This window comes from Hirundo rustica, chromosome 3 (genome assembly GCF_015227805.2).
Source record: "Hirundo rustica isolate bHirRus1 chromosome 3, bHirRus1.pri.v3, whole genome shotgun sequence".
Taxonomy (NCBI): domain Eukaryota; kingdom Metazoa; phylum Chordata; class Aves; order Passeriformes; family Hirundinidae; genus Hirundo; species Hirundo rustica.
In genome coordinates, this window is record NC_053452.1 from 17,253,724 (window position 1) to 17,281,037 (window position 27,314).

General features: G+C 46.1%; 1 protein-coding gene across 3 annotated transcripts in view; it reads right to left on the reverse strand.

Annotated features, from left to right (window-relative positions):
- CAPN13 (calpain 13) overlaps window positions 1-13,649 on the reverse strand; it is a 49,931-nt gene extending 36,282 nt beyond the window's left edge. For 2 of the 3 annotated variants that reach the window (XM_058419885.1, XM_040059275.2), the window contains exons 1-2: window positions 11,845-12,049; window positions 7,289-7,537 (exon numbers count right to left, since the gene is read on the reverse strand). In XM_058419885.1, coding sequence (XP_058275868.1) covers window positions 7,289-7,525 — 237 coding nt within the window. In that variant the 5' untranslated portion in view covers window positions 7,526-7,537; window positions 11,845-12,049. Of the gene's footprint in view, window positions 1-7,288; window positions 7,538-11,844; window positions 12,050-13,287 lie in introns of those variants that run through there. The other variant, XM_040059276.2, reaches the window with a different exon arrangement.
- Between the last annotated feature and the right edge of the window lie 13,665 nt (window positions 13,650-27,314).

The following is a 27,314-nucleotide window of genomic DNA, read 5'->3' on the forward strand; positions in this document are numbered from 1 at the left end:
TTAATCTGAGAGGTGGAAGGAAAGTGTCCTGTTACATGCATTTATCTCTAAATCTCTTTGTATAATTGCTCAAAATTTTTAGGGAAGAACAAGTCCCCAGAAGGAGCTGGAGGTGAGTAGTGTAGATGGAGACCTCACGCAGACATGCAAAGGACACAGTCAGACACTTCTGTGCAAAATTGGAAGCCTGAGGTGGGATTTCCTAGGCAGTGTGAGCCTGTCTGGCTGCAAGCTGCTCTGGTTGGGTGCTGGCCACTTTCCCACACATTTCCCCACTGACCCAGCATGATCCTGAGTGCAGGCACAGGCCCACAGAAGGTGGAGGGACCACAGGCTGGAGCTGACTGTTTGCAGAGCCGCCCCCTGGTCAGCTCACCTTAACCCTAAAATAGAATCCCAGCCCTGTTTCTGTTCCTACCACCGGTCCGCATCCTTCCCTTCGGCTAAACTTGTGTTACTCCCCTCTGCTGCAGCTCCACCACCCTTACACATCCTGTCATCATGAGTCATGGTGCTCCCTGTTCCACACAAAAATTATGACAAATAAAAAGGCTGCCATTTGTTGAAAGCCAAACTGTTCTCAGCTGGACAAATGTTAATTCAGCAGCACTGCTGTGCCTGTAATAGTGTTGCCGTGGATTAAGAAATAAACACGGTGCTCCAGTTCCCTGGGCTGAAGGTGCTGCCCAGCAGTGCGCTGAGGTGGGGTCAGTCACACCACTGTCAAACATCCCATCACCACAGGAAACCTCCACAGAAGTAAGACAGCTGGGATAACGAGGGAGGGCAGAACAAAGGACAGAGTTAGTGGAAGGTCTGGAGCGCAAGTCTTATGAGAAGCGGATGAGGGAGCTGGGTTTTTTTAGCCTGAGGAAAAGGAGGCTCCCGGGGGGTTGGCTCTCTACATCTGCCTGAGAGGAGGTGGTAACCAGGTAGGAAATACCGTCTCTTCCCCCAGGTAGCAAGGGCCAGAACAAGAGGAGATGGCTTCAGGTTGTGCCAGGGCAGGTTTATGTTAGGTATTAGGAAAAACTCATTCACTGAAAGGGTGGCCAAGCATTGGAACAGGCTGCCCACAGAGGCGGTGGAGTCACCTCCCTGGAGGTATTTAAAAGACTTGTAGATGTGGTACTGGGGGTCAGGGTGGCTTGGCAGTGCCGGGTTAATGGTTGGACCGTAAGATTTTAAAAGTCTTTTCCAACCCACACAATATAAGCTATGCTGGGCCACACCAAAGGTCTGACGTGCAATGACTTTCTCCAAGAGATTGGAGAGGGAGAGGATAACTGAGCAAGCCAAAATTAATAGGAAAAATCAGACTACTCTCAAGGGGTTTGCTTGCACTGACAGAACTCAATTCCCTGCTTTACAGCAGAATAGCTCAATGCTTAATTGCCTGATTTCAATACAAATGCATTGGCTGCTTATAAAAGCCATGCTCAGCTCCAGTTCTCTTTCGCATCGGAAGAATGAGTTCACCAGACTCCACACAGGTGTGGAGCCCACAGATATGAAAGCTAAGTCCTGCTGGAGGATGGACTGATGTCAACAACCAGACAAAACCAGAAACCAGCTCGGATTTTACCTGAAACCTGTTTGCTTTGTGTGGCTCATTGCTAAAACAAAGGAGGCAAAGACAAAGGAGGTGAAAGGGAAGTAGACCTGTGTGCCTGGAGCTTTGGAGAGGCAGTTTCCTTAGAGGCCTTGAAACCTCCTCCTGGGATCATACAGTAAAGCTGGAAGTGCCGAATAGCCTCCAGCCAACACAGCCATACAGTCCTGCCTGAGACCCCCCAGCCTGAGAACCAGGGAAGCAGGGCAGTCAGCAGACCGCCGCGGCAGCGCTGCCTTCCGACCCACCCAGGATGCACAAATCCCCCCTCACAATCAGCTCCCCACAAAGATCAATGGAGTCGGGAAATACTACGCAAATAAATATTTTCCATCATCCGGGAAGGCAGACGTAAGAGCCGGGGACGCACTGCAGCTTCCCCGGCCCCCAGGGATGAACTCCGAGCCGAGGTCAGGCGCAATCAGCTGAGCAGGCAAGGGCTGAGACAATGGCAGCCTGGGGATGCTGCTCCCCCTCAATCACACTGATTGCACACGCACGCTCAAAGAAAGAGCAAGGCAAATTGATTTTGATTTTCGTCACGGAGAAACACTGAACGGGATCCACGAGCCTCCTGGCCCCTGGGAAAGACTGAAGCTGTGAACTCCACCATGAAGAGCTGGCAAGCAGCTTTGGCTCATGCCAGGGAGTGGCCCCAAAGTGACAGACCTGCAGGACACCACTATCCCTCGCTGCAGCACATTTCCCGTCACTTTCCTCATTAAAGCAGCTCGTGTGACAACCTGCGTTTCCTTTGCCTCTTCTTTTTGTTTTTGGTAGGTTTTCCTTCATTTCCCCCCTCTTCTATTAGAGACACGGTTTTGGGTCAACTTCAAATTGTTGTCTAAACTCTTGCCTGAATGAAATCTGTTTTTTAGTCCCCTCAAGCTACAGACAGGTGAAGGCTGATGCAGAAGGAAATCCAGCTCAGTTTATCCATCTAGAAAGATGCCAGCTTCAAAATTATTTTTTTAAAAGGTCCATTTTTAAAGCCAGTTGCTGGATTCAAAATTCATTAATGCTGATGCTAATTCTTGGAAATTTCTGGGAAATAAATAACAGGCCAAGGAACAAATAATCACCAAAAGCTATGCAGGATAGCAATAGATATTCTGCTCCTGAAAGGTGATTATGTTCTCTCTGGGAAGGGACAGAGGAAGGGAGTTAAAAACATGAGCAAGTCCTTTTACAAAGTGAGTGATTCAAATGCTGGAGCACTTCTCCCAGCTAGCAAGCATTGGCTCAATGAGTGTGATTTTCCCCAATGTTTTTTAGGTGCTGAGCACGGTAGCACAGGGCTCCGTTATGAGAACAAGGTGCACCCCTTGCCTGACTTCACACTGCCTCATTCTGCAGCTTTTGGACACCATCTTCTCATCACCTGACCCCAGACACCTGAGACAGCGCCCAAGGAGTCTGTGCTCTGATGGTCTGAACAGACTGATGATGCAGACAGAGCCCATCTCAGCTCTTTCAGACAGTCCTTTCACCATGCACATCCCTGCAAGTCACACTGGAGACACTCAGGGATTCCTCCCATGCTGATCCTCAAACTTCCACTGGCCACCTTGCAGCTTTTCTTCCAGCTGCCCCCACACATAACTGTCTATGCTAATCAGAGGACAGATCTTCTTATGCCAGCTCCTACCCAGTCTCCCCTCATTCCATAAGGGACCTATAGGGTCTCCAGGAGACCAAGGACAAGCAGGACAGGAGCAGTAGTCTGCAACCTTGAATACCCTTCAGAAAAGCCTTCAGCAACTGCACCCTGTGCCCATTTTAGCCTTCTTTTAAAGCATAAGCACTGAAGATCATGGACTATCCTTCACATGCACAATGGGCACCACACTGAGCACAGTGCTGTCCCTGGCACAGGGCCAAGGCACTGCTGCACAGGCGGTAATCTCTGTCCTCTCTCACACTTCATATCTGAAAATATAACCAATGTTAGCCCATTTAGCATCACCACATTTAGCATCACCACAATTCACCTCGTCTGGACCATCCTCCTTCAATCTCTTTTTGCATTTGCACAGTATTGTGCTATGTACTATGAACACAGAGAAATCTTTAGGCCTGAACATTAATTGAATAAAAATGCATATTCTGCAACAGTTAATCATTTCATGGCTTCCTCAGTTCCAATCAATAGCTTGTGTGAAGGAAAAGCAGCAAACACTGAAAAATAATTGTTTTGAACATTTTGAAAGGAATCTCTGTTTTAAAAATCTGGCATAATTCTTCATGGAGAATTTCCCTTTTATTGATCTTTAGAAAAGCCTAGCTATAGAAAATACTTCATTCAGTCTAAAAGAGAAGTTCCTTTCCATTTCTCAAAACTGTTGGTGAGCCAAAGGAATAGTTAATGGTGAGGTCCTGCTGCATTTGGTAGCTTCAGCCTGACCTCTAGTAATGCTTGAAGTACCACATGCAAAATCTGTGATGACAGAGATTGCACATTGCAAAGGGCGTAGGTTGAGGGTCTGGGGATGCAAACACAGCCTGAAGCAGTCCCCATCTGATGGGAAGCTGTAACTATTGCAGACTTGGGAAAATTGACATTTCAAATGTTGTCCTGGTGCACGTGATCCACCTTTCCCTCCCTTTTCAGGCACATTCCCATTAAACAAGTTCATTTTACAAGTCAAAAAGTTGTTTCTGACTGTCACTGCTGACTGTTACTGTCTGAAATCAAGCTGTTTTCTCTCTACTTTATATGTTACCCCCAGATATGAAGACTCCAAACTCTGAACGTAATTGGCAATTCTCTTGACAACGTTCAAGGTAAAATAGAAGCAGCAGGTTGCTCAGCTGCTCAGTTGGATCTGGAACAAAGACAGCAGTTATAATTGCTATCTACCACTTAAATAACCAGAGACTGCAAGACAGTAAATGGAGGCAAAGAGATTATTAGGACCAAGATGCCAGTCACAGGTGCAATTCCAGACAAATTTATTTTAGTGTCAGAGGGAGCTAATGGTGGAGGCTGAGGAAAAATACTGATATGGGTTAAATTGGCCATGACTTGTCAGCAGGATACAACTGCACTGAGTCTCTGGGAGATGTACTCAGGTAGGAAACAGTTTCTCTTGGGGAAATTATAGGTATCTCTTGGCTGAGTTGTTTAGGTCGTTAGCTTAAACACCTGGGATCACATATCCTTAGAGTTAGCACCGCAATGGCCTGAGAACAAAGATTGTATGAGCATTTCTGTGTGGGTGAAAGGTGCCCAACGGAAAAACTTCAGATTTGGGGCATCACTACTCCTGATACCTCCCTCTTTCTCCTGGGGGAACAACTCCCAGAGGCAACTGGACACAGCATTGGCCCTTCAGGACTTATGAAATGCAAATACAGCTTTATTTGCTTCCTGACCCTTCACTCAACACATCTGCAGCTCTATAAACAAAAAGAAAACAATACAATTCAGTAACTTCTTCCTCTGCTTCATTCTGTCAGGAAAGCAAGGCCACACTTTGATGTCCCCATGCCACAGCATGGCTGTTGTGGTGACGTTTGAGAATTTCTGGCTGGTCTCCTCAGGCACTTGATGCCACTGCCCTTTATCTTGCATTGTCAGTCAAGGTGAAGCCTGGGTGGCTGGGAGACGTCAACAGGTGAAAATGTTGGTCAAACTGAGGAAAAAAAAATGGGGCTTTCTTCAGCACTGGAACCCTGAGTTTCCGTTCCAGATGACCCAGCTGAGTCAGCAGTCTCAGCTTTTGTCCTTTGTCATAGAAAAGCAGCTGGTGATGCTGCTTTGGCCTCTATAAAAGAGTGAAAGGCTTTTCAGTGCTCACATCATGAACCCTGGGCCATGCGCATATGGTTTAATTATTTGAAGGAGAGCTCTGGCAAAGCCAAGGGTTTTGATCCTGCTCTTCCTGAAAAAACACTCTGGAAAATTGTTGGCTGCTGTAAAAAATTCTTCAGAAGGGGAGTGCTGAGATGGAGAGGACATATGCAAATTTTTGAAACCAATTGCAAGAAAACTTTTATTCACAACCTTAGTATTCATGGATTCAGAAAAATAGAAGGGAATTCTCCAACACCTGCCTCATCTGACAAACTTCAAGCACTAGCAGCAGCAGATTCTGCTTTTGGCAAGGTAAATCAGTCACTTTGCACATGAAATAACTCTCAGGATATTAGAGTAGGATAGATGTTCATCCCACGGCATGGTGCCTCAAAATCAGTGGTATTTGGGTTTCTAAGTCACTTTGTATGCTTTTGAAGTCCTATACTTCTCTGCTGCAAAAGCACCAGGGTGTTAGTACTTAAGAGAACTGTATCATAACATTTTATTCCAGATTATTCATCTTTAAAATGCCCCTGGAGAGTCCTTTCTAATATATGTGTTTGTCTTTTGTGAGTCTAATGCTTAGTTATCTTATTTTTTTCTCTCTCACACTGGAAACAGAGGCAACTCACTCTTCACCTCTGCATTTTTAGTTACTTTCCTAATACAACCAACTTTCAAGAGAGATTATTCCCACCTGCTGTGAACCCATAAGCAGAGTGCTGGTGTAAAAAACAGAACCAGCTGCACTCTCACCAGACACAGACTTTGAAGGAAAACTGCCTAAGGAGAAGCCCAGACATTCAGCCTGTGGTAGGAGCAGCTTCTGCAGAAGAGAATGATCTCTTCATGGCATCTCCACAGAGGACACCCAAATATCTGCACCCAGCACCTCCACACCTACCAATCCATGAGCTGTGTTTCCCACTTTTCCATGTGGGCATCCACGTTTAGCAGCTCTGCAGGCTGTCCTGGCTACTCTGCTTCCCTTCTGGGATCCATGAGTTTCAGCATCCACAGTGGCTGTATCCTCTGCTGCTGCTGTGCCAAGGCCACCACGCTTCCAGGCTCCAGCACACCCTGACTGCCCTAATGCATTTGCCACACAACTAAATCTTTTCCTGTTATCTCTTTACAGTCTCACAGTTACTGTCTCTACACCCTGAGGCATTGCCTCCAGGGATATGAGCTGGTTTGTCCCAGCCCAGGGAAGCCAAAGGCCCCAGGCACCAGCGGTGTGCTCAGCAAAACCCAGATAAAGGGCAGCACGTGGCTCATCCAGGAGTTGCACCAGCAGCAAATGGCACACAGCAGTGCAATACAGAGCAGTTGGACCACAGGAAGGTTTCCTAAATCAGGTCCTAGGATAAAAGAGCTGAGCATGTGATTCCACCTCCCGTTCTAAACTTCCATGTGCCAGATGATAACTGCCTATTAAATTGCAACTGGGAATCAGCACACAAACGTACTTCATCTCCTGCCTTGTCCCAATTACTTTAAAATAGGTATTGCTGAGTCGGTGGCTTGGATTACAGAAATCGGAGATCTTCAATAGAATTTAACAACTTTTCAGGTTTGCACAAAATCCTATAGAAGCAGCTCAAAGTGGGAACAGTAGCTCTAGTCAGGTTCACAGGTGGAAACAAACTTCCCGCAAAAATGTACCTAATGAAATCACGGATGTTGCAGAGGTTATCTTCTCTCTACACATCCCACGGCGAGGATCCCTCCTTGCAAGTGTGCTTCCAGCGCTCCCCTCGAGGTGTACTTTCCTGCTCAACACAGACCTCCCACCCCAGAGTGCAGGTCTTCAGCCACTGGCCATCTGCTCCCATTCAGCAGCAGCGCTACAAAACACCCCAGCTGGTGGAACTCACCGTTGGCCTCTTCCATTGTATTTGCCGGAGCTTCTCCTCCGGGAGCAGGGTGGGACCGATGGAGCTGATGTGAGCGGGGAAGGTGACATCCTCAAAGAGCAGCCCTCGGCTCAGGCATGAGGCTCGCAGGTCTTTGAAGTCCTGGCTGTTAAATTTCCTCAGGTTCTGGAGGTTTCCCGTCGCTCCTGCGGTTTGCCAGCCCTGCTCTGGCGTCGGAGCGGAGCTGGGGGCGAGCATCGCGCCCCTTTCCTGTGGGGGGAAGACAGGGACCGTCATTAGTTTCCCAATGCAAAGCGGGGCATCAGGAGTGTGTGGGATAACACAGGAGAACTGTGGAGCAGCAGCTTGCAAAGCTGAGGGCAGCCACAGTGACAAAATCCTTATTAGCTGGAAATGCATGGGGAAGGAGCAGTCGTCAAATCCCGACTGGTTTATCTTAAACCAGTGCTGTCAGTGCTACAAATTCAATTTGGAGTCTTCCCTGAGGACAGAGCAAAGCTGTTAGTGAGCTGCTGTGTGAGCACTGAGGTACAGCTGCAATATAGGCGAGCGCAGGGGGTGGAACAGGAGCTGCAGACGCAGGGGAGAGTGAGTGTGAGTGTGAGTGTGAGTGTGAGTGTGAGTGTGAGTGTGAGTGTGAGTGTAGCAGAGCCGATGCCCAGAGGTACCCAGGACTGTTCTGGTCAGGTATCACAGCTGTGCCCAGGGCACAGGATTTCAAGTTGCTGCCTAAACTGGGCAGTCATTGCATGGCATCTACAGGTACTCCAGTCTGAAGCATGGTCGAAGCCCTCTCTGCTAATGTATCTAACAGGAAGGGGCACTTCAGTTAGGAAAATAAAGTTTTGTACGTGCAGTGAAACCTGGACAGAACAGACCTGCTAATACACCTGCTGGCACAGCTAGGGGTGGATGCAGGAGCCAAAATCTCCTGTTGAGGGCTTTGTCCATTTACAGGCATCAAAAAGCACAGCAGGATTCCTGCCATCAAAGATCTACTTTTGTTCCAAAGGGAGACAGTTCATCTTCCATGGAGACATTGGACTGTGGGATGGGAGAGCTTTTAGGACAGAAGTGGGAGAAGGGCACAAGAAAGAGGGAAAACTGCACATTTGGAGGGGCTAGTGGCACCGGAGCTTAAAGAAATCTATTTGTTCTGTCCAACCAGAGCACAAGTTTTGAGGTGTGCTCCCCAGAGCCACATGGATTTACAGAGAGACACACCTGGGCACCACCTCCTGGGGATCTCCCTTCAGCTGAAACCTCCTGTTGTGGTTTCAGGGTTCAAAGAAGCAGCAGGAAGCTTGTGCAGCCTTGCCTCCTGGTTCCTTCAGCTCCTATTGTCACACAAAATTACATGCTGCTGGATAAAAACATGACTCAGGGTCCACACCAGTTTTCATCCTTCGTTCCCATTTGCTCTCACAAAACCAAAATATTGACTATCCTAAGCTATGTTTTCCTTTTTGCCTCTTTCCTTGTGAAAGGAGAAGCCCCATATCAGCAGATTTTTAAAGGCAGACTCACCGTGATCCTCCTCTGGCATCTGGCTTTATGGATGCCACCACACTTGATCCAGGGATTCCTGCCCCTAGCTCCTGGCTTCCACTTAAGATGTACCTTCTCATAAATTAGCACTGGAAAATCCACCACATGCCCTGGGCAAGCCTCACCTACAGTTAATTAACTTTGCTGTGGTAATTTCTAGCCTGAAGTCACCCAGTTTCACTTTCCAGCAACCAGATGCCATAGCTCTTTTGGCTGGTTTTGGCTGGTTGGTTTTGTTTGCTTGTTTGATTTTTTTTTTTTTTTTTTTTTTTTTTTGGTGGATGATGGGGCTCTTTTCTACCAAACAAACTTATCTGTAGATCTGAGATGTTCCTGGTGCTACACTAATAAAGCAGGTGGCTCCAGCCTCAGGTTTGTATTGCGAATTCTTCCCACATGTCAAGAACAGAGCTCAGTCACAATGAAGGTGTGTGATACCTTCAGGTGTGATCCCCATACCTCTGTCCCTACATCCTTTTTACTTAGTCTCATCAAGTTTCTTGGTGCTTTAAGTTACGTAGCCTCCTGGCACGGTAAGAACAGCCTAAACAAATAAGTGCTTTTGCATCTCATTGTTTTAATTAAAAGCACTACAAAAAAATACAAAACCACCCTTGGCCAACAAGAAGAGAGAGCATTCCCCTTGGGTTTGCATTTTTTAATACAATGGAAATAAATCTCATGTAATGTACCATAACACGACAAGGGAATGGCTTCTTAACAAATACTCATTTGAAACTGTGCCCAGGCTCCGTGCATGCTAAGATCTATTTCTTGAAACAGTGTTCCAGCAAAACTGATTACTAATTCCAAAACTCAAATTAAAATTAACAGAGCTTGAAGGCTGGGTCTGACACGCATTCCCTCTCTTCTGACAGAGAACAAGAGTTTTTAGCATGTGTGTGTGTGTGTTTAATTACGTTGTTTAACATATCGGGATTAAATTAGCAACCAGACTGAGGAAAATAACACACTTAACTACTATTAGGAGGAATATCTTCATCAGCACAGACACATGAGTTCTACACCCACCCCTGCCCCTCTGCAGTCAGTCCATGGGGTCAGGACCCAGCTGCTCCAGCAGGCTCTGATGGCCACTTCTTTTGGAGCAGCATCCTGAATCCTGGCCACAGCTCTCCCACGTGCCTCTCACGGGTCCGTCAGCAATGGCAAAGATCACAAGAGCTGTTAAAGCTGAATATTGCCTGCTTGCTTCTTACTGTCACTGAGCTCGAGAGCCAGAAAGGCTTTCAAGGGACAGAGCTATAAGGGGATGGATTTCGGAGATGTTGCCCTTGGACTGCTCCCTGCCACAAGATGCAAGGAGAGAGGGAGGAATTTCAAACGCTCACAAAAGCTGGTTCAGACATATTGTCAAACTCTAAAGAAAAGCAAAGAGACTGCCACTCAACTAAGGAAAGAAATTATTATTCAGAAATGGGTAAACATTCAGGAGGGGGCTACGCATATATTTACTTAGTCCTGGGAGCTCCTTCAACACATTTACCTATCTGAAACTGAGAAGGGAATCACACCCTTTTTTGGTTCCTCTTCCTTCTTGGCAGAGGGACATCCGTATTGTCTGTCCCTGAGAAACGGACAAACAGCAAAGAAGAAGGGAGAAAAGGTAAGCAGAGGAAAAGCTACAGAGAGAGGGATAAAAAGAGATCAAGTGATGCAGTTGGAAGGGATGAGAAGGAAAGAGGAGTCTCTGAGCACAGTAGGGCACACAGGTTGGTGACTCCTGCAGAAATCCGTGGGGGAACCCCAAGCAGCCACCATTCCCGGCACTGAACAGCCTAAAAAGCAGCAGTGAAGGTGTGTCCTGTCTCCCTCCAGCTCTCATTCAGGAAAGATGCCAAGCCACAACTATAATCAGGTATTCAATAGTGGCAAATGCTACTGACAGCTAATTACACTTCACATAAAGATTTATGTCACAGTACAGACATCATTTCCTTCAATGGCTTCGGTATTTTTCACTGAGTAGAAAGTAGAAATAGACAATTAGAAACTGTGTGTACTTCATAACTGAACCTTCTCCTCTCCACTGATTTTCTCAAAATATTTCCATTATATGTTGGCTTAGCTGAGTTTCTGTATTTTAGAAAGAGCAGCTAATTTTCTCAAACACAATGAAGAGTACCAGAAGAGCCAAAAAGCCAGCAGCCCTTCTTCCCCTGTTTTCTCTCAAACACTCCAAACTATCAAGCTACATTTCATCTCCCCATAATATTCAATATATGCTACAGTAACACCAGCACTCTTTCCTCTAAGATCCTGTCATTCACGTACTTGAAGCATTGCAAAAACTTCAGGGACTCAGTTCCAGAATTATCTTATAATGAAGGAAAGTGTGAGTTTATTATCTCCCCTAGCATGCAGAGGAAAAAATAAATGAGAGGGTCAGCAGCCTCCTGCAGAGACAGCAAGCTGAGGAGGCAGTGCAGGGACCAGAACGTGGGTGTCCCAAACCCCAGATGGAAAGCAGCTCCTTGTACACACCAGGTGCAAAGACCTTGAGTACCACAGAACATCAAAACCAAAGCCAGACACTCTGGCAACCCTCCAGGAGATTACTTTCCCAGTAGCATCTTGCATGACCTTCTGCTCCAAACAGCCTGTGAAGTACTCCCTTCTGGCTATTTATTAAGTCAATTTTCTTCTCATTTTGCATACACAGCATAGGACAGTTCCAGATACCTTTTTTCTACCTCATTTAACAGCAGCCTGCAGTAACTATAGCATCCTCCTCATCTCAGAATCTCTGCTCCCACTTGATCCAATTACTTCTGACAACTTGCCGTTTTACAAAGGAGGCTCTTTCTAGGATGGCAAATTCGCCTTTTCTTTCCCTCCAGGTAACATTAAAGATAGGGACTCTAATTTATTCTGTCTCTCCAAGGCAAATCCCTCTCAATGTGTCTGTGGTGCTTTTCCAGCCCTACTACTTGTATTTCACCTGCTTCATCTCGTGCTAAATAAAACAGTAAAGGGATTTTTATTACCTGCAGTGCCTCCAGCGTAACTCCAGCCAACACCAACAGAGACACACGGGCTGGCACTATCCCTGCTCTCCTTTAAAAGAGAAGCTTTCGCCACGCCTTGAGTAAAGGTAGCCAAGTTGAAGTTCAACAACGAATGTGGCTTGGGTGTAATAGTTTCATACAGACATCACACCATGAAGATACAGACATATAAAGATACAGATAAGCACAACACACACACACACACTTCTGTTAGCCACGCACAATGAATTGTGTATTGAGCTACGTTTGTGGACAGCAACTGTGGCTTCAACTGCAGTTATTCTTAGAGGAAAACAGGCTTATTTGGACGTCTCCTCTGTTTTCCTCCTCCTCCTCAAACCACCAGGAAATGCAGTAATCATTCTGGATCCAGGCACAGCCTGGCAGGACTTACCACAGGACAAGTTATCAGAGGTGTGTGTCATTCTTTCTGCATCAGTAAAAGCAGCAGATATTTTTGGGCCACTGCCTGTTAGCATTTACGCTGGGCTCTTACTTAAATTCCACATCAGTTCACTTGGGCAGCTCATTTCCTCCAGGACTGCCTGAGGAAGGAGAACTTATCCTTTTATTTAGGAGGGGACTGACCTCCTAAAGCCCAAAGACAAATAATTAAAGAGTATCTAGCAATATGGAAATGTTTATTTTTGGGAGACGGAACTGAGATAGCTTAAAGAGGCCCAAAATTCAAGGGAATGTGGGCAGCACATTTTCAGGGACACATTCCCTGGCAGCAATCCTAGGTGTATTCCTACAGCCTGCAAACATGTTTTTGAATAAAAGTCCTGGTGTACCTGAACAAGAGGCAGCGATGCAACCTCGCAATAAGGCAAGCCAACAGCACCCTGGGCTGTACAAGTTGCAGCACAGCGGATCAAGGCAGGGGACCTTTCCCCTTTGCACAGCACTTTTAAGACTACACCTGCAGTGCTATACCCAGTTTGCCCAGTGTAAGAGGGGCACTGAAAGTGCAGCAAGTCCAGCAGAAACCCACCAGGAAGGTCAGGGGGCTGGGGCACACCATGTGAGAGAAGGGAGCAAGAGGCTCCTGCTCAGCCAGGAGGGACACCTAATTGCACTCTCCCACTACCTAAAAAGTTCCTGGAGCAGCAAGGAAAATTACGCATAGCCGGAGAATAAAAAGATCTTCAGAGTGGCTCAGCCCAGGCACAGGTGCCCAGAGAACCTGGAGCGTCTCCACCCTTGGAGATATTCACCTGGGCAAGCACATAAGCAGCATCACCTAACTCAGAAGTCAGCCTGCTTTGAGCTGGAGTGGGACTCAAAGACAAGAAATTACCCTCTCTTTTTCAAGTTACCACAGCTTGTTCATGAAAAGAAAAGTTACTCTGCAGTGAATGTTCACGAAGCTTACCTTGGGGATTAAGAGAAAAACTTATCAATCCATAGTTCTTTACTTACCCAAAGTAATCCTACAATCACCTGGGCTCAGGAATTTCCCCAGAACAAGACTTTCTGTTTGGTCTGCAGTCTCTTTGAGCTGGGATGTTAACAGTTCACATAGCAGCTGGTTTCTAGGAGCTGTGGGAGATGAGAATATAAAAGTGCTCATGAAAAAGACAGTTCATCTTCTTCATCAGTGTTTACTATAGTTCTGTGGGTCTGAAAGCTGGGTACTGCACTCTGCCTGCTCGCATTTAAGGGCTTTCATTTCCTCATGAGATCCCAGCATTTAGCGAACTCTAATAGGAAACGCATCCACGTAAATTAGAGCAAAATCTGCCTCAGAGGGCAAAACAGGTGCAGTTTTCCTTTAAGAGCTGTTTTCCATAACCACTACATAAATAAAAGCTGATTGCACCAGAAGCAGGGAGCAAAGATTTCCTTCGCTGCAGCAGAGGAGCTGTGAGGTGATAAATGCCATAGCTGCTGGCTCATCTGACAGCACGCGCGCTGTTAATCGCCTCCTCTCTGGGGAGACGGCAGGTATATCCCCCTCCAGGTACGGTGATTCATTGTCTGGAACTGATATCTCTGCTTAAAGGGTGGATTAACATGATTTAAGAAATATTCATTGCAAAGTTGATTAGAAAGCCCCATCACCAGCCTGGCAGGAGATTTCAGTTATTGCAGCGTGAGCCCATTTTGAGATTGTCAGCTTTTCTGCACAAGGTGGTATTGATGTGTCCATTTTTGCAGTGGCTCCAGAGAAGGAAACCCAGAAGGCTGAGGGATTTATGTGCAGTAATGAGCCTTGGGATTATTCGCTATCTGAAGTGTCTGTGGAAACCTGCAAGGAAAAAAAAAAAAAAATAAAATAAAAAGGAAAAAACCCCAGAAAGTGTTTTGGTAAAAGTAGAGGGCTGTGCTTTGGGACAGCAGGGGTGTTTTCTTCCAGTGGTAGCTTGTGAGACTGTGGCAAGTGCCAACAGTTCCCCTGACTTAAAGTTTGCTTTTGCAGAGCAGAGACATGAATCCATGTAAGGGCAGACGTGCAGTCTAATCTCCTCATGAACAAAAGCTGCTGAAGGATCACTGAAAAATCAAAACTGCTTCTGTGCTGCAAGTCACCACCTCAGGGCTGGTAAAGCCCAAATAAAGGAGGACCTCTTAGGATCAACAGCTTCTTCTTTCACTGGGTACTGGCACCAGAGGGTAAATAACCAGCCAGTGATGCTGAACCCAGGTTTTCTGTGAAGCCAACATGGCTTGTGAGGTCTCAGATGGCACCAGAGATTTTTTGGCATCACAGATTTTTGGAATTTAGTGAATCAAGGAATTAGAGAGGAATTTATTCCTCTCTACCCTGGGATAAAAATACACAAAAAAGTTGCATAACACAGGGACTCTTTTAAAATAGATTTTAAACTGAAGACTCTTTGCCTAGCTTTCCTGAGGGTAGACTGTTGTTCTGGATGGATGTCATGTTCTAACTGCAGCTGCCAGTTCACTCACTCCCCCACCACCAGATCAGGAAGAGAACTGAAGAGTAAAAGTGAGAAAGCTCATGGGTTGAGGACAAGACACCTTAAAAGGTAGAGCAAAAGCCGTGTGCACAAGGAAGGCAAAACAAGGAATTAATTCCCTGCTTCCATGGGCAGGCAGGTGTTCAGCCATCTCCTGGAAAGAAGGGCTCCATCACACGTAGCAGTTACTGGGGAAATCAGTAACTCCAAATGCTCACCCCCTTTCTCCTTCTCCCCCCAGCTCTATAGGCTGAACACAACGATGCCCTGTGGCTGGAGCGTCCCTTTGGTCGGTGGGGGTCAGCTGTCCTGGCTCGGTGCACCCCCAGCTCCTGGTGCACCCCCAGCCCGCTCACTGCTGGGTGGGGTGAGGAGCAGAAGAGGCCTTGACTGTGTGCAAGCACTGAGAAACAATAACAAAAACATCTCTCTCTCATCCACATTGGTTTCAGCACAAATCCAAACTACAGCCCCATACCAGCCTCGGCAGAGAAAATCAACTCTAAGCACAGTGGCTGGCAGCATGCCTGAAGCAGTGAGTTTTGCACCATCTTCCAAGGCTGCCTGGGGAGGAACTGCATAACTTTGCCCAAGTACTAGTGGAAGCCTTGGCCTTAAGAAAGGGAACTCTCTTCACTCCACCCACAGAGCTTCTGCACTGAAGTATTAAGACTTATTTTTTGCAACATTTCAGACATATGCCTTAATTTCTTACTTCTGCATCTCTTACCCCCATGAAGATCACACTCTCTTAAGCTGAAAGGCTCCTAATTTACACCATGGTAAATAAACGAAACAGGCTGGGAAATTTTCCAGGGGAGTGAACAAGAATAGGTTTTGTGTAAAAGAGGAATCATCCTTCAATCATTGTCTCATTTGCTGCAGTGATTGGGCATCCCACTGTTCTTGCATTATGGGACTAATGTAAGAATACTATCAATCCATTTCATTTCCTCATTCATAATTTTGTATATAGGTCAAGTGTTACCATTTATTTGCTTCTCTTACACAAGATGCAGGGAGATGCAGGGAGCTATGATTAATATTAGTCATAAACAAGCTCCTTTGCTCTGTGTTTATGCACTCCTATTTCTGGCAGGACCTGCCCTTCTAAAACATAAACTTTTATGACTGTAAAAACTATCAGGCAAGTAACAGAGTCCTACTTCAGCATCTGTTTTTACCCAATCCTCACCCACGAGCTGCTCCTCAGTGCAAATACACCACGAGCTGCAGCACTTTTGCCATATTCACATATGAATCATTTTGCTCATAAATGAAGTACAACTGTTGCCGGAGTGAAATGTGGCAGCTGCTTAACCGTACATAATGAATCCACAGAGCTAGATCCTACTGCCACTTGGGGGAGGGGGGATTTGGTTTGAAAAATATCTCTCTCCAGAGCCCTATTTTCAGAAGAAATATCCACCAACTTCAGAACCTCAGTGAGAATTCTTCACGAATAAAAATAAAAATAAAAAAATAGGCAGCCTGCTACTGACGCCCATATTAACACTAGAATTTCCCAGTGGAATACTTTTCCTTCAGAAAAATGCAGTTCTGTCAAACATGAAAGACACTAACAATGAATTTTCACCATGAGAAAGACACGAACATTTCAATAATGCCATTGGGCTCCATTCTGATTTTGCAATAGTTGCAACTTTTGCTTATGAAAACCCCATCACTTCAAGCTCATCTCTGCATTATCCAGAAGCTTTAACATTGCTATGTAAAAAAGATTTCAAGTGTTATTGCACTAGCTCTCTGCCTTCGGCCTGACATTACTTTTAAGAATGTGATTTCCCAGGAAATTTTGGACTTTGTTTTTCATTTGAATGGGGAACAGAATACGATAGCACTTTGAAGACTGTATCTCTACAAAACCTCTGGAAGTGTCTGGCCCCTCAGCAGCTGGCAGTGAAACTCTCCTTGAGAATAAGCCCATCCTATCATCAGGAGTAACATCAAAACATTTTTTAAACAGAGCCATCGTGACATTGTGCTTGCAAGTGACACGAACTCCCATCCGGTCATAGCACTGCTGTTCTGCTTTACCAAACCTTGCTAGCAACTGTTTGGAAAGCTAAGTGAAGGAGCACTTTTATTACTTTCTCCTTGGTGTCCCTCATCTACCTCTTCATAAGCAGCTTTTGGCTCCCAGAGACAGCCCTTTGGGGAAGGCACATCAAAACGAAGCTCTTGTTTTCATCAGCATATTAGCCCTTATTTGGCATTTCTGCCTCCAGCCTCGTTCAAGCCCTGTGGGTATGAGAAAATTTATTTCACGCTTTTTTGTTTTGTTTTTGTCTTGGTGTGAACAGATTGCGACAGTCTCCCATTTGTTTGTTTTCCAGAAACATTCCCGCCATCCTCTAAAGGAGAATCCTTGGCCTGCAGATAATTCTGACGGCTTACTAAAAACATTTGAGGTTCTCAGTCCTTGCCTCAGTCTTTGCTGGCTACCGACGTGCATCGCACAGCACAGGTTCCTCTTCCTCGACACCCTGCCATTTGCAAGGTGCCAACAAGGGTGCACTGCCGGCATTCCACCTTTTCTCCTTGCTGTCCACCTCTCCTCCTCGCTCCCACAAGGCATCCAACACCTGGAGAAATTCAGGGCTGCAGCTTCAGACAAGCCAGCCAGCTCCTCTGGGATTCCATGGCCTTCAGCACATACGCGGGGCCTGAAAACGGGGATGGTATCCAAATCAGTGCCGACGGGCCTGAAGATAGATTATGGCAAAACCTAATACTGCCACAGGGGAATTAGGACCATGAGTTAAACCCTGGAAGTCACAGACAGGACGCCCTGGCCTTGTCCTCTAAGAATTAAGTGCTGGTGGAGCTTCTCCCCTCTGGGTTTTTAGTTCTGAGATTCAGGTGCTTTTAGAGTCTTTTTGCCCTCTGCAAAGCTCTGAGCCAAACGCAAGAAAGAAACGGAGTCTTCAGGTTCTGATTTTTCAAGGTTGCGTGCTTTGTTTATTGTTTCTTATCTTACAATTTTCTCAGTGCCCAACAAAGGTCTGTGCAGCTGCTCAGGCATTTGGTGGCTCCTCGACTCCTCCCGGACTGGGCTGTCGCTATCTTTTATACTAATTGTTACGTGTTCTTTATTTATCATTATTTGCCAATACCTATCACTTATACTAAAAAGGTCATCCCTACTTTGACCCAATCTCTTGAAACGACTTTGTGCCACCGTCACTGCAGAAAATGGAGTGAGGGAAGAAGAAAGAAGAAGCAGGAGACAACACCCCAAATCCTCCATCTTGCTCCCATTCACCTCCATACTAAAACCCCAAACCTACAGTTTTCTCACCCTGTGATAAGCTAAACTACTATCTTTCACACTCTTGTGGCTTGCAATCCTTCCTGCAGTGCAGGAAACCTTTCCCATGGACTGAGATCAAAGCCAGTGTCCCTCTGGGCTCTGTGCCAGGGTCCCAGACCCCCCTGTCCAGGTCTCTGACCCTCCAGGGCAACCAAAGGAATGCCCTGGACTCCAACACTCCCTCACACAGTAACTGTGCTGTATGCTGACTGTGTTGGCCACTGCTTGAACATACTGGTTCCACCAAGCACAAATAATGGCATAGAAGGAGAAACTGAATTAATCTCTCAGACTAACAGCTCCATCACCAATCCCTGCAAATTTAAAAGATTAGAAAAACCAGAAATCACATGGTTTTGGTGACTCTGGCTTCATCTTCCCTCGATCCAACAGACGTGACCTCTCCTGAAGCAGTAGTACCCAAGCATACACAGCTGCAAGGCACTTAGGCAGTTTAAAAAGAAAGGCTGTCTTGAAAGAGGATGCTGAGTCACCTACAGACCTGGTGATAATGTCAGAAAAATAATTGTGTTTGCCTCAGTTACCGTGTTAGGTAAGAGTGGCACAGGTCTTTTCTGCCTTCTGGGCAGGACAGCAGGCAGCTCTCCCTGCAGCCCCAGGGAGCATGGTGCAAGGCTCCCAGGATCATGCTGCGTTTCCCTGGAATACACAGGGTACCTAAACCAGGCGCTTTTCCCCTGAAAAAAGCAGTCCATACTTTGTACCCTGCTTACCAGAGACCCATTTGGTCTCTCTTTAAGAATTATTTTGGCCAAGAGTCATATCACAGCTTTTGCAACAGCATCAGCACTTGCCAACATCACGGGGTTAGGGAATAGGAAACCTCAAACATCACCAGCCTGAGTTTTCTCATCCTGATGACTTTTCTCATCTGAGCTTGCTCATCTGACTGACACAAGTAAAAAGCAAAATACTGCCCACAAAGAAGGCTGTTCAGCCTAGTCTGGAGACTATATTTATTCAGCCCAAAACCAAAGGAGAATATGGCCTCCGATTTGAAAGTCATAGGAAGGGTGACAAATCCATGAAGAAAAGCTCCAGACAGAAATGGTCTCCTCCAATAATGGAGACAATTGTGCTGTTGAGGCCTGCTGTCAAGAGAGGAAGGGGAAAAAAGCAACAAGAAGGTCTTGTATAGAAAGAGTTTAGGGGTTTACCAGGACAAAGTTTTAATAAATGCACAGACTTGGAAGGAGAGAGTATTCCTTCCTTTGCAGTATGGCTCTGGAGGATGCTCTAGGACACGTGAAAGACTGAATCCCATCCTAGCTGAAGGAGAAGCAAAGATCAAGCGGTGACGTTGTAGAGCACAAGTGGAAATCCTGAGGCACAGAGCCCAGTGGTGCCCTCCCAGGGCAGTCATCCTGAGCATCAGGACTTAGTCTGGGTTCAAACACACAAATCCCTGATGGAGAAAGCTGCCCTCCCCAAATTCTGTTTCCCAAGGGCTACGGGGTGCCTGCTGTGACCTGCATGGACTAACAGAGCAGCACATCACTGCAGCTCCCTTGAAAAGAAAGGGTTTGTGTCCTGCGCTCCTTTTCCACCTGGTTTCCGCACGCCTGTGAGCGCGGGCATGGCAGCTGCCACGACCCTTCCCAGGCCGAGCCTGCACTGAGACCTCTGTCCCCACACTGTGGTGGCAGCAGGTTCCCTGCTCCTGCCTCAGAGCAGCTCCAGCCCTGAGCTCTTTTGTCGGGCTGAGAGGCTGTGCTTTGATAACAGGGCTGCTCTCTTTGCTCTGCTCTATCAGTACACGGGAAAATGAGGATTGGTACTCTATCTGAGGTACTAATTAAACACCTTAAATAGCAAGATAAGGCATTTAGCTAGGGCTCAGAGTGAGATGCCGGTGCAGAGAACGGCATATGGTCCCCAGTGAATGTTTCTGTCACTTTCCATTGATATTTCAACTAATGTTCTTCACTGATTATCTATATTCTACAACGTATTAAGGAAGCACATCAGACACTGCCTTTAACCTGTCCAGACAAACTGCACTATGTTTCTAAATGCTTCCTTCTGCCTGGGGGAGGAGGAAGAGAAGAACTGAACTCTCTAATTCCATGGTCAAACACAGGAGGCTACAGGTAACAGTCACAGGATAGAAACAGGGCCAAAATATGCAAGACTGTAAAAAGAAGGGCAGAGTCTCAGGTAATTTACAGAGGATGACTTCTGTGAAAATTATTCCATCCAATAAAAAAGTGTAAAATGCAAGGTAATGCTTAAAAGGGAAAAGGGACACTAGGAGAAGACAAGGCTCAGCAAGACCAGCCCTAGGGTGAGACAAACTTGGAAACGATTGCTTCCCATTGAGGTGAGAAGAACTGGCACAACACCTTGCTGAGAAGCACCCAGGAGAGTAAAGACAGACTGGAAAACAACATGATAGTGCCTCGATTCCTGGTGCATTTTTAATTTTTAACTTTTTCTGAAACAGAACGTGCTAATTTCAAATTTGGTGAATTTATCAGAAAATCCCAGACCAAATCACTAATCTCTCTATATCAACACTAACAGAAGAGAGGGTTTAAGAGAGAGCAAGAGTTGAATGAAAAGCAGTCACATCCCTCCCTCAGCCCACCTGGTGAGAAAAGCCTTGTCCCTCTCCCTGACTTCCTCCAGGTACTCTGATGCTGGTGAGCCACAGGGAGATGCAGAAAGGGAGTGAGACTGGAGCAGAGCTGGATGGAGCAGAGCTGGATGGAGCAGCTCTCCTGACCCACTAATGGAAAAAGCAACACAAATCTAGTAACTGCCAGGAACTAATCAGGGACCTTGACAGCGAACCATCAAAATTTCGTTCTCCAGAGCAAGAAGATGAGACACTTTGAACCTAAAAACAATCAGTGCTAGGATCTCTACGTACTGTCATATTTTTTTTTTTTTTTTTGCTAATATGGGATAAGACTTTGGGGCAATACTGAATCAAGCCCCTTGTTCGCTGCATCCAGGAGAAAGCTCTGTATAAGCAAGCGGGTGATGTGCGAAAATGAAGACTAAGCCTTTTCTCTCCTGCAGTCTGAATTTCAATTACCGTGCTTGTTGCAGCGTGCTGAGACCAGGCCTCGGTAGCCATCAGCTGGAGAATCAAACTCTAATGTGTTTGACCCAATATATGCCCCAGTGAGTGACAGAGAACGGTATTGAGCAGGAAATACTGCGGGCTGTGATGGATCGGATTCCTAGAACAAAGAATTACCTTCCCCTCCTCCACTCCCTTTCTATCCTCCTGCCAAAGCACTGGGGATGGTCCTATTAACTATGGGATACACAGAGCATTGCAGCATCTCCGGAGGAAATCACAAAGATGGGTTTTGCACTTAATAACTGGACTGTCAGAGAAAGAGAGAGGGAAAAGACATCACTGCATTGCTGGGAGACAAAAATGAAAAATAGCCCATCCTGCAGCTTCTTTGGGGCCACAAATTTATTATGTGTGTACAGTGCCTCACACAGTAAGACTTTGATCCTTTTACTGGATCCTCAAAGACCTCTGTAACCCAAACAGTAAAAACAAACTATTATTCTGTGTCAGGATGAGGAATGATTAAAATCATTTTACTGTGTTTTAACTGTTGGGTATATAAATACACAAGGAAGTTTCAGAATAGTTAATCTTTAATTTATTTTGTTTTAACAGACTTCATAAATTTCTGGGCATTTTGCTAATGAGCACGGTCATGAGCTATGGAAAAGCCAAGTGATTATAATAAAAACAATGAATTACGGAGATACTTGGTTCTGCTTGTGTTACCTGGTCAGCAACACAGGCCATAGAGCTCCAGTGCAGATGCAGCCACTTTTTTTAACTCCCCCTCCTTTTAAGTACACAGCTCCACGTTTTTTGCCCCTACCTCTGGTGGCAGTTTAGAGGCAGCTTAGACCCTCTCATCTCAAGCAACAGGGAGCAGGAAGAACAAAAATTTTTTTGGTGAAACATTCACAGAGAGACAATCTAAAAATCAGAAACCATATAGTCGGAAAATAAATTCCTTTTTATAATTCAAGAGTCCATCTCAGAAACACACGTGAAAAATCTTCTTCCTCTAACCAAGGATTAGCTCAAGGCCTGGATTTCTGCATAAAACCATGCCCAAGTGCTTGCTGGCTCCAGGATCTAACCCAAAGGCCGCTGACTTTGACAGAATAATCCAACAACTTCAGTGTAGCCTTGAGACAAGGCAGCAGCACCCTAGCCCTGCCTGGGGTCAATGGCCACATCAGGAACAAGCCACAAACACTGAGGTTTCATCCCTGCTGCTAAATACCACAGGAGATGCCAATGGCCTGAGTGTGCCCCTGAGCCCCAGAGCCAGGTGCCCACACCACAAACTTCTTTTCTGCCCTAAAGAAGGCATTTGATCCAGGCTGGAGGGGATGGGCATCTGCAAACTGCCATCTGGTAAATAACCACAAGTGCTGCTTTGCCAGCCAGCAAAAGCAACCTTTTGGGGTTACTCTCAGACCTGAAGAGCAGCCCACATGGCTGAACATTTATCTCCCTGTTTCCTTCCATCTGCATCTATGTTGATAGTTTTAATGCAAGACGCTACGTCGCATCTGTGCAAGGCCATTTATTAAAATTTGTGTCAAAAGTGCTTGAAAAGTAAACATTTGCAATGACCAGGTCCAACGACTCTACCTGCCATTACCTGGGGTTGGGTTCCTCAGGGGCAGCAAGTTGGATGTCCCCAAAACACAGGAACACCACCTGTTGACTCCTGCTGCTGTCACTGTCTGAGGGAGGTGGGGATTTGACTCACACGCTCATCTGTTTATTCCTGATTGAGCAAAGCACTCACAAATACCCCCAAGCACCCCTGTGGCCGCGGCAGCAGGGAGGACGGGGCCACAGGCAGCTCTGCCCCAGAGCCACACACCAGCACCTCCGCTTCCACAGAAAGTTACAGCACGAATGAACTTCACCCTTGCACACAACCAGGCGTCTCCCACTGATTTTTGTCTCTCTTCCCCCAGAGAAGCCATCCCCAGGAGGCGACGGGGGGGTGGCAGCCAGAGAGCGCCTTTCAGAATGGCAGGGTAGCTCAGGAAGGCTGAGAACATCCTTCTCTGAGGTCACGAGGTTTCCCCAGTGGAAGAGGCTATAATGTCTGTGCTGTTCTTCTGAGAAGTCATCTTTCCTCTTTCTAAAAGGCTTGGGGTTTTTTTGGGTTTTTTTGTTTTTTTTCTTCCAGGTTCCTGCTAACGTCATGTTACTCTTCTACAAATGCACTCTAAATAATTTTACTGGAGATAATATATTCGAAAGTAGGCACTCTAAGGAAATATTTCAGCCGCAAAAAACAGCCACAGAAAACAGATTTCACACTGTGCAGCACAAGTCACTGGAAATAGATGGAGTTTCTAGCATTTGGGTGAAAATTCACAAAAATTTCACATCAGCAGACTAGTGCAATGTCCAGCCTGTAGCTAATGAAATGCAGAAAGCTTTGCTAGGAACAGTCCTTATTAGAGAAGGAATTCATGCCAAAACAAATCATCCCCTTTCACCTGTGTATTTTTCTGGTACAATGGAAGAAATAATAAAACAGATGCCGATAGCTTTACTCATGGTTTTTCTGCAAGATACTCAGATATGGCAAGGAAATGTACACATCAAAAAGTGATCCTGTCAAAAGAAGCTGGGGCAAAGTTCACTGCTATCATTTGTCAATAAGCAGCCCACAGCTGCTCCTTCCCAGCTCTGGACAATATTCTGAAGGCATAGGGCAACTACTAGGGATTTTAATGGCTTATTATTTTTAGTAGAGCAAAACATTTTAAGGTCACACTCATTTTAGTCACAAAATAGAAACACATAAGTGCCTCAGTGCATTCAGACCAGCTAATCAACACATCAGCACAGCCAGGATTCTGAATCTCAAATACCTTACTTTGAGGTGCTCACAGACTGAAAAATTCATAAATCAGAAATGACTAATGGCTGCATTCAGCAAATAATTTCAGACAGCAACTGCATTTGAGAAGCGCTCAATCTGTCCATACAAAGATCAGAAATTATAAGAGGAGGTGACTTTGCCTATCCTGCTCTGGCAAATATGCTACTCATAGGAAACCCCAGTTGTTTGTCCCGCAAAAAACCATCCCTGAGGACTTGGGCAAGCTTGTGTCCAGCTCAGGGTATTGGCAGTAATAGCAGTTGCCCTGCAGGGACCCTCGGGAAAAAGTCTGCAGAAGTTATCATATTTATTAAAAAATAAATACAAACCTCTGTCAGTCCATCCCTGTAGTCAGCTCACCCCTCAGGAAAAGAAACATCTGCTCCTGCAGTGGCTGGCTGCTGTCTCCGCTGAAATGCATGCATGGCAGTAACAAAGCATTGTGAGGATTTAAAATTAAATTTGCCACGAGCTGGAAACCGGGCAGACCTGCAGCGTGATCCCAAACCCTCTGTCCCACTTCCTGACCACACAGAAAGGCTCCCATTTGGGTGTCCCCCCCCGACTCCTTCCCTGCATCAGGCTGGGAGGAGGTGCTGCAGGCACTGGAGAAAAAAAAGCCCTTTCCCTTCCCTGTCTCCTCTGCTTTCCTAAATCGCTCAACAGGGAGAAACCCAAACCCCAAATATCACCAGCTCTTTTCCCTGGCTCTCTAGAAGGGGCTGCCAGGGGGGAAGGAAGGCCAGGGCACCCCTGCCACAGGGCAGCTCAACACCTTGGAATCCTCCTTATGGCTTCCCCATCATCCAGGGCTGTGCCACTGTGTCCCATCCTTGTGACAGAAAGCAGCTTTTTGTCTTCCCACCCATGTCTGGCTCATGCAGGAGAGACCACACCTGAGCTGGAACACAGGTGACCGTGCACATTTGAATCCTACACACACACGCAACAAAGATGTCCATCCATGCCTATCCCAGGAATCCTGCCCCTTTATGTGAGGCATGTGAGGGAGATCTCCTGTGCAAGAACACAGGAGGGCCAAAACATGCAAAGGAAACCACAGAACAGCCACCAGTGCTGAACGAGAACACCTTATGCATGTTCGAGCACATGGCAGGTCCACTGACTTTTCCCCTCCTGCAGAGATCTACTTGAAAGGAGAAGGAGCTGCCACTCGTGGCTGTGCTGTTCGATGCTGGGCATGGACTTGGGTGTCAGACCCTCTCTAATCAGCTGAGCTGTTTTTCTCGGGGGGTGGGGCAGGGGAGGGATGTTTTGTCCTTTTTTGGAGGTTGTTTTGTTCAGAGCTTTGCTCCACTGGTAGAATTCTGCCGGGCTCCTGGGCAAATCACTCACACCTCAGTCAGGGCACGCCAAAGACAGAGGGTTTTCACTGGAGTTCAATGTAATTGCTAGCATTTATCACTTTAATAGCCTAATGAAGGTGAGATGTAATTAGAAAAGGTGTCAATTGGAATATGGAGTTTGTTTTACAATTACCTATACAGTGGGTAACCACTGGCACAGAACAGTGCAGTTTATAAAGCTGGTAATATGTGGCATAAATGTTCATCACTGAGTGACTTAAAGTGACCTAAAGCCACGTTCCGTAATTGCTGCCTTTCTTCTAAGCACTTGAAACAAACACGAAAAGGTTGAACTCCTCCCAAGGCAGCTTTTCCAGCCAATGAAGATGGTTTATGTCCGTGAAACCGAGCCCATATAAGTGTCACCTCGTCATCATTCCCACTTGCAGAGTGATCAGCAGTGATTTTGCTTGAGTGAGTTTTGTCTGGGTAAGCAAGCTCAAATGAATGCAGCAATCATAAGAATCCCAACAGGGGTGTTGCCATTGCCAAAAAAAAAAAAAAGCTCCAAAAAGGTCCAGAAGCACACACAAAAAGCTTTCTCATCGCACACACAGGAGGGGAAAAAAAAAAAAAAAAAAAAATATATATATATATATATATATATTTCTCTAAGGATTAAAAGCAATTCAAGAAGTTATATTTCTCTCTGTTTTACTCAAAATAAGTTTTTGGGTAAAGTGAGTTTTATGCATTTGGCAGGATGGCTAACCCTTGTTTATGGCAGAAGAACACTTCTGGATAAGAATCTCCTGCTGCTAAGCAGATAGCAGGCTTTGTTGCTTGGTGGATACTGCATGGAAATGACGGCTGATGGTGCTGTGAGCAGCTCAGCACTGAATGGGAGACCTGAGAGTCACACAGTCAGGAGCCTCCCGAGCCCAACCCCACAGTGCAAAGCATGACTCTCCTTAAAGAGCTAATCTTGCTTCTGAATAAGAAGACGCAGTTTCAATTTGTATAATCTCTCGAGGGTTGGTCAAGTTACTGGAAGAGCGATTACTTCTGGGAAACAAGCCCTTCCCTCTCTGCAGAATGGAAACACAGGCTTCTGTATTCATCTAATATCCTAAGTGTACCCTAGCCCCAGCAGCTTTTTCCAGGCATTCTAGCTGTAGGATTAACAAATAACCTGCCGCACTGCCATCCCTCTGACATTATCTCAAATGGATTTTAATCTAGTGCAGTAGACCAACAAGAAGCAATGTTGAAAATTTTACCTTAAAAAGTCAGAAACGGCAAAGATGTGTCCTGGAAGTGTAACAATTTGTGCTGTGGCCAGGCCTGCTGGAAGATGAAAACAGAGGGTCTCTCATGGCTGCCTGAGATGCTTCCATCTGGTTCATCCTGACAGGGTTCCCTGAGGTCTTACAAGCCCACACCTGGCTCTGCAGAGCCCCCACTACACATGCAGCAGGGGGTTAGGTGGGGGTAGATTCCTAAAACACTCCCAGATGACATTCCTGTCATTAATCCACCATTTAACATTTTCACCAGATGGTAGGAGACACTCAGATCTCCCAGAAACATCACCCTAACAGCTATGAACTGAATCCCTCTCTGCATGAGGTGAGCAGCTACAGTGCTCTTGAAGAGTGTGGTCACTCTCTCATCAGTCTACCTCCTGACACACAGTCCCAGCCCGTCTTCATTTCCTAAACAATGTGCCTATCACCTCCAGGTGGCACGTACTGTCTCGATGGCATATAAATTGAGTTCAGGAAGCTCCTTAAAATTCAGGTTGAGACCTTATTCCGTGTTTCCTGTACTTTGTGCAGCCATCTGAAGCTACAGGAAAGGGACGTAAAAAAGAAACATTTCGGAGAGGCACCATTTTGCAGGTCCCCTTGCAGGGTTTTAGGTGCCTTCACAAAGAAGAGGTATTAGCTCAGAC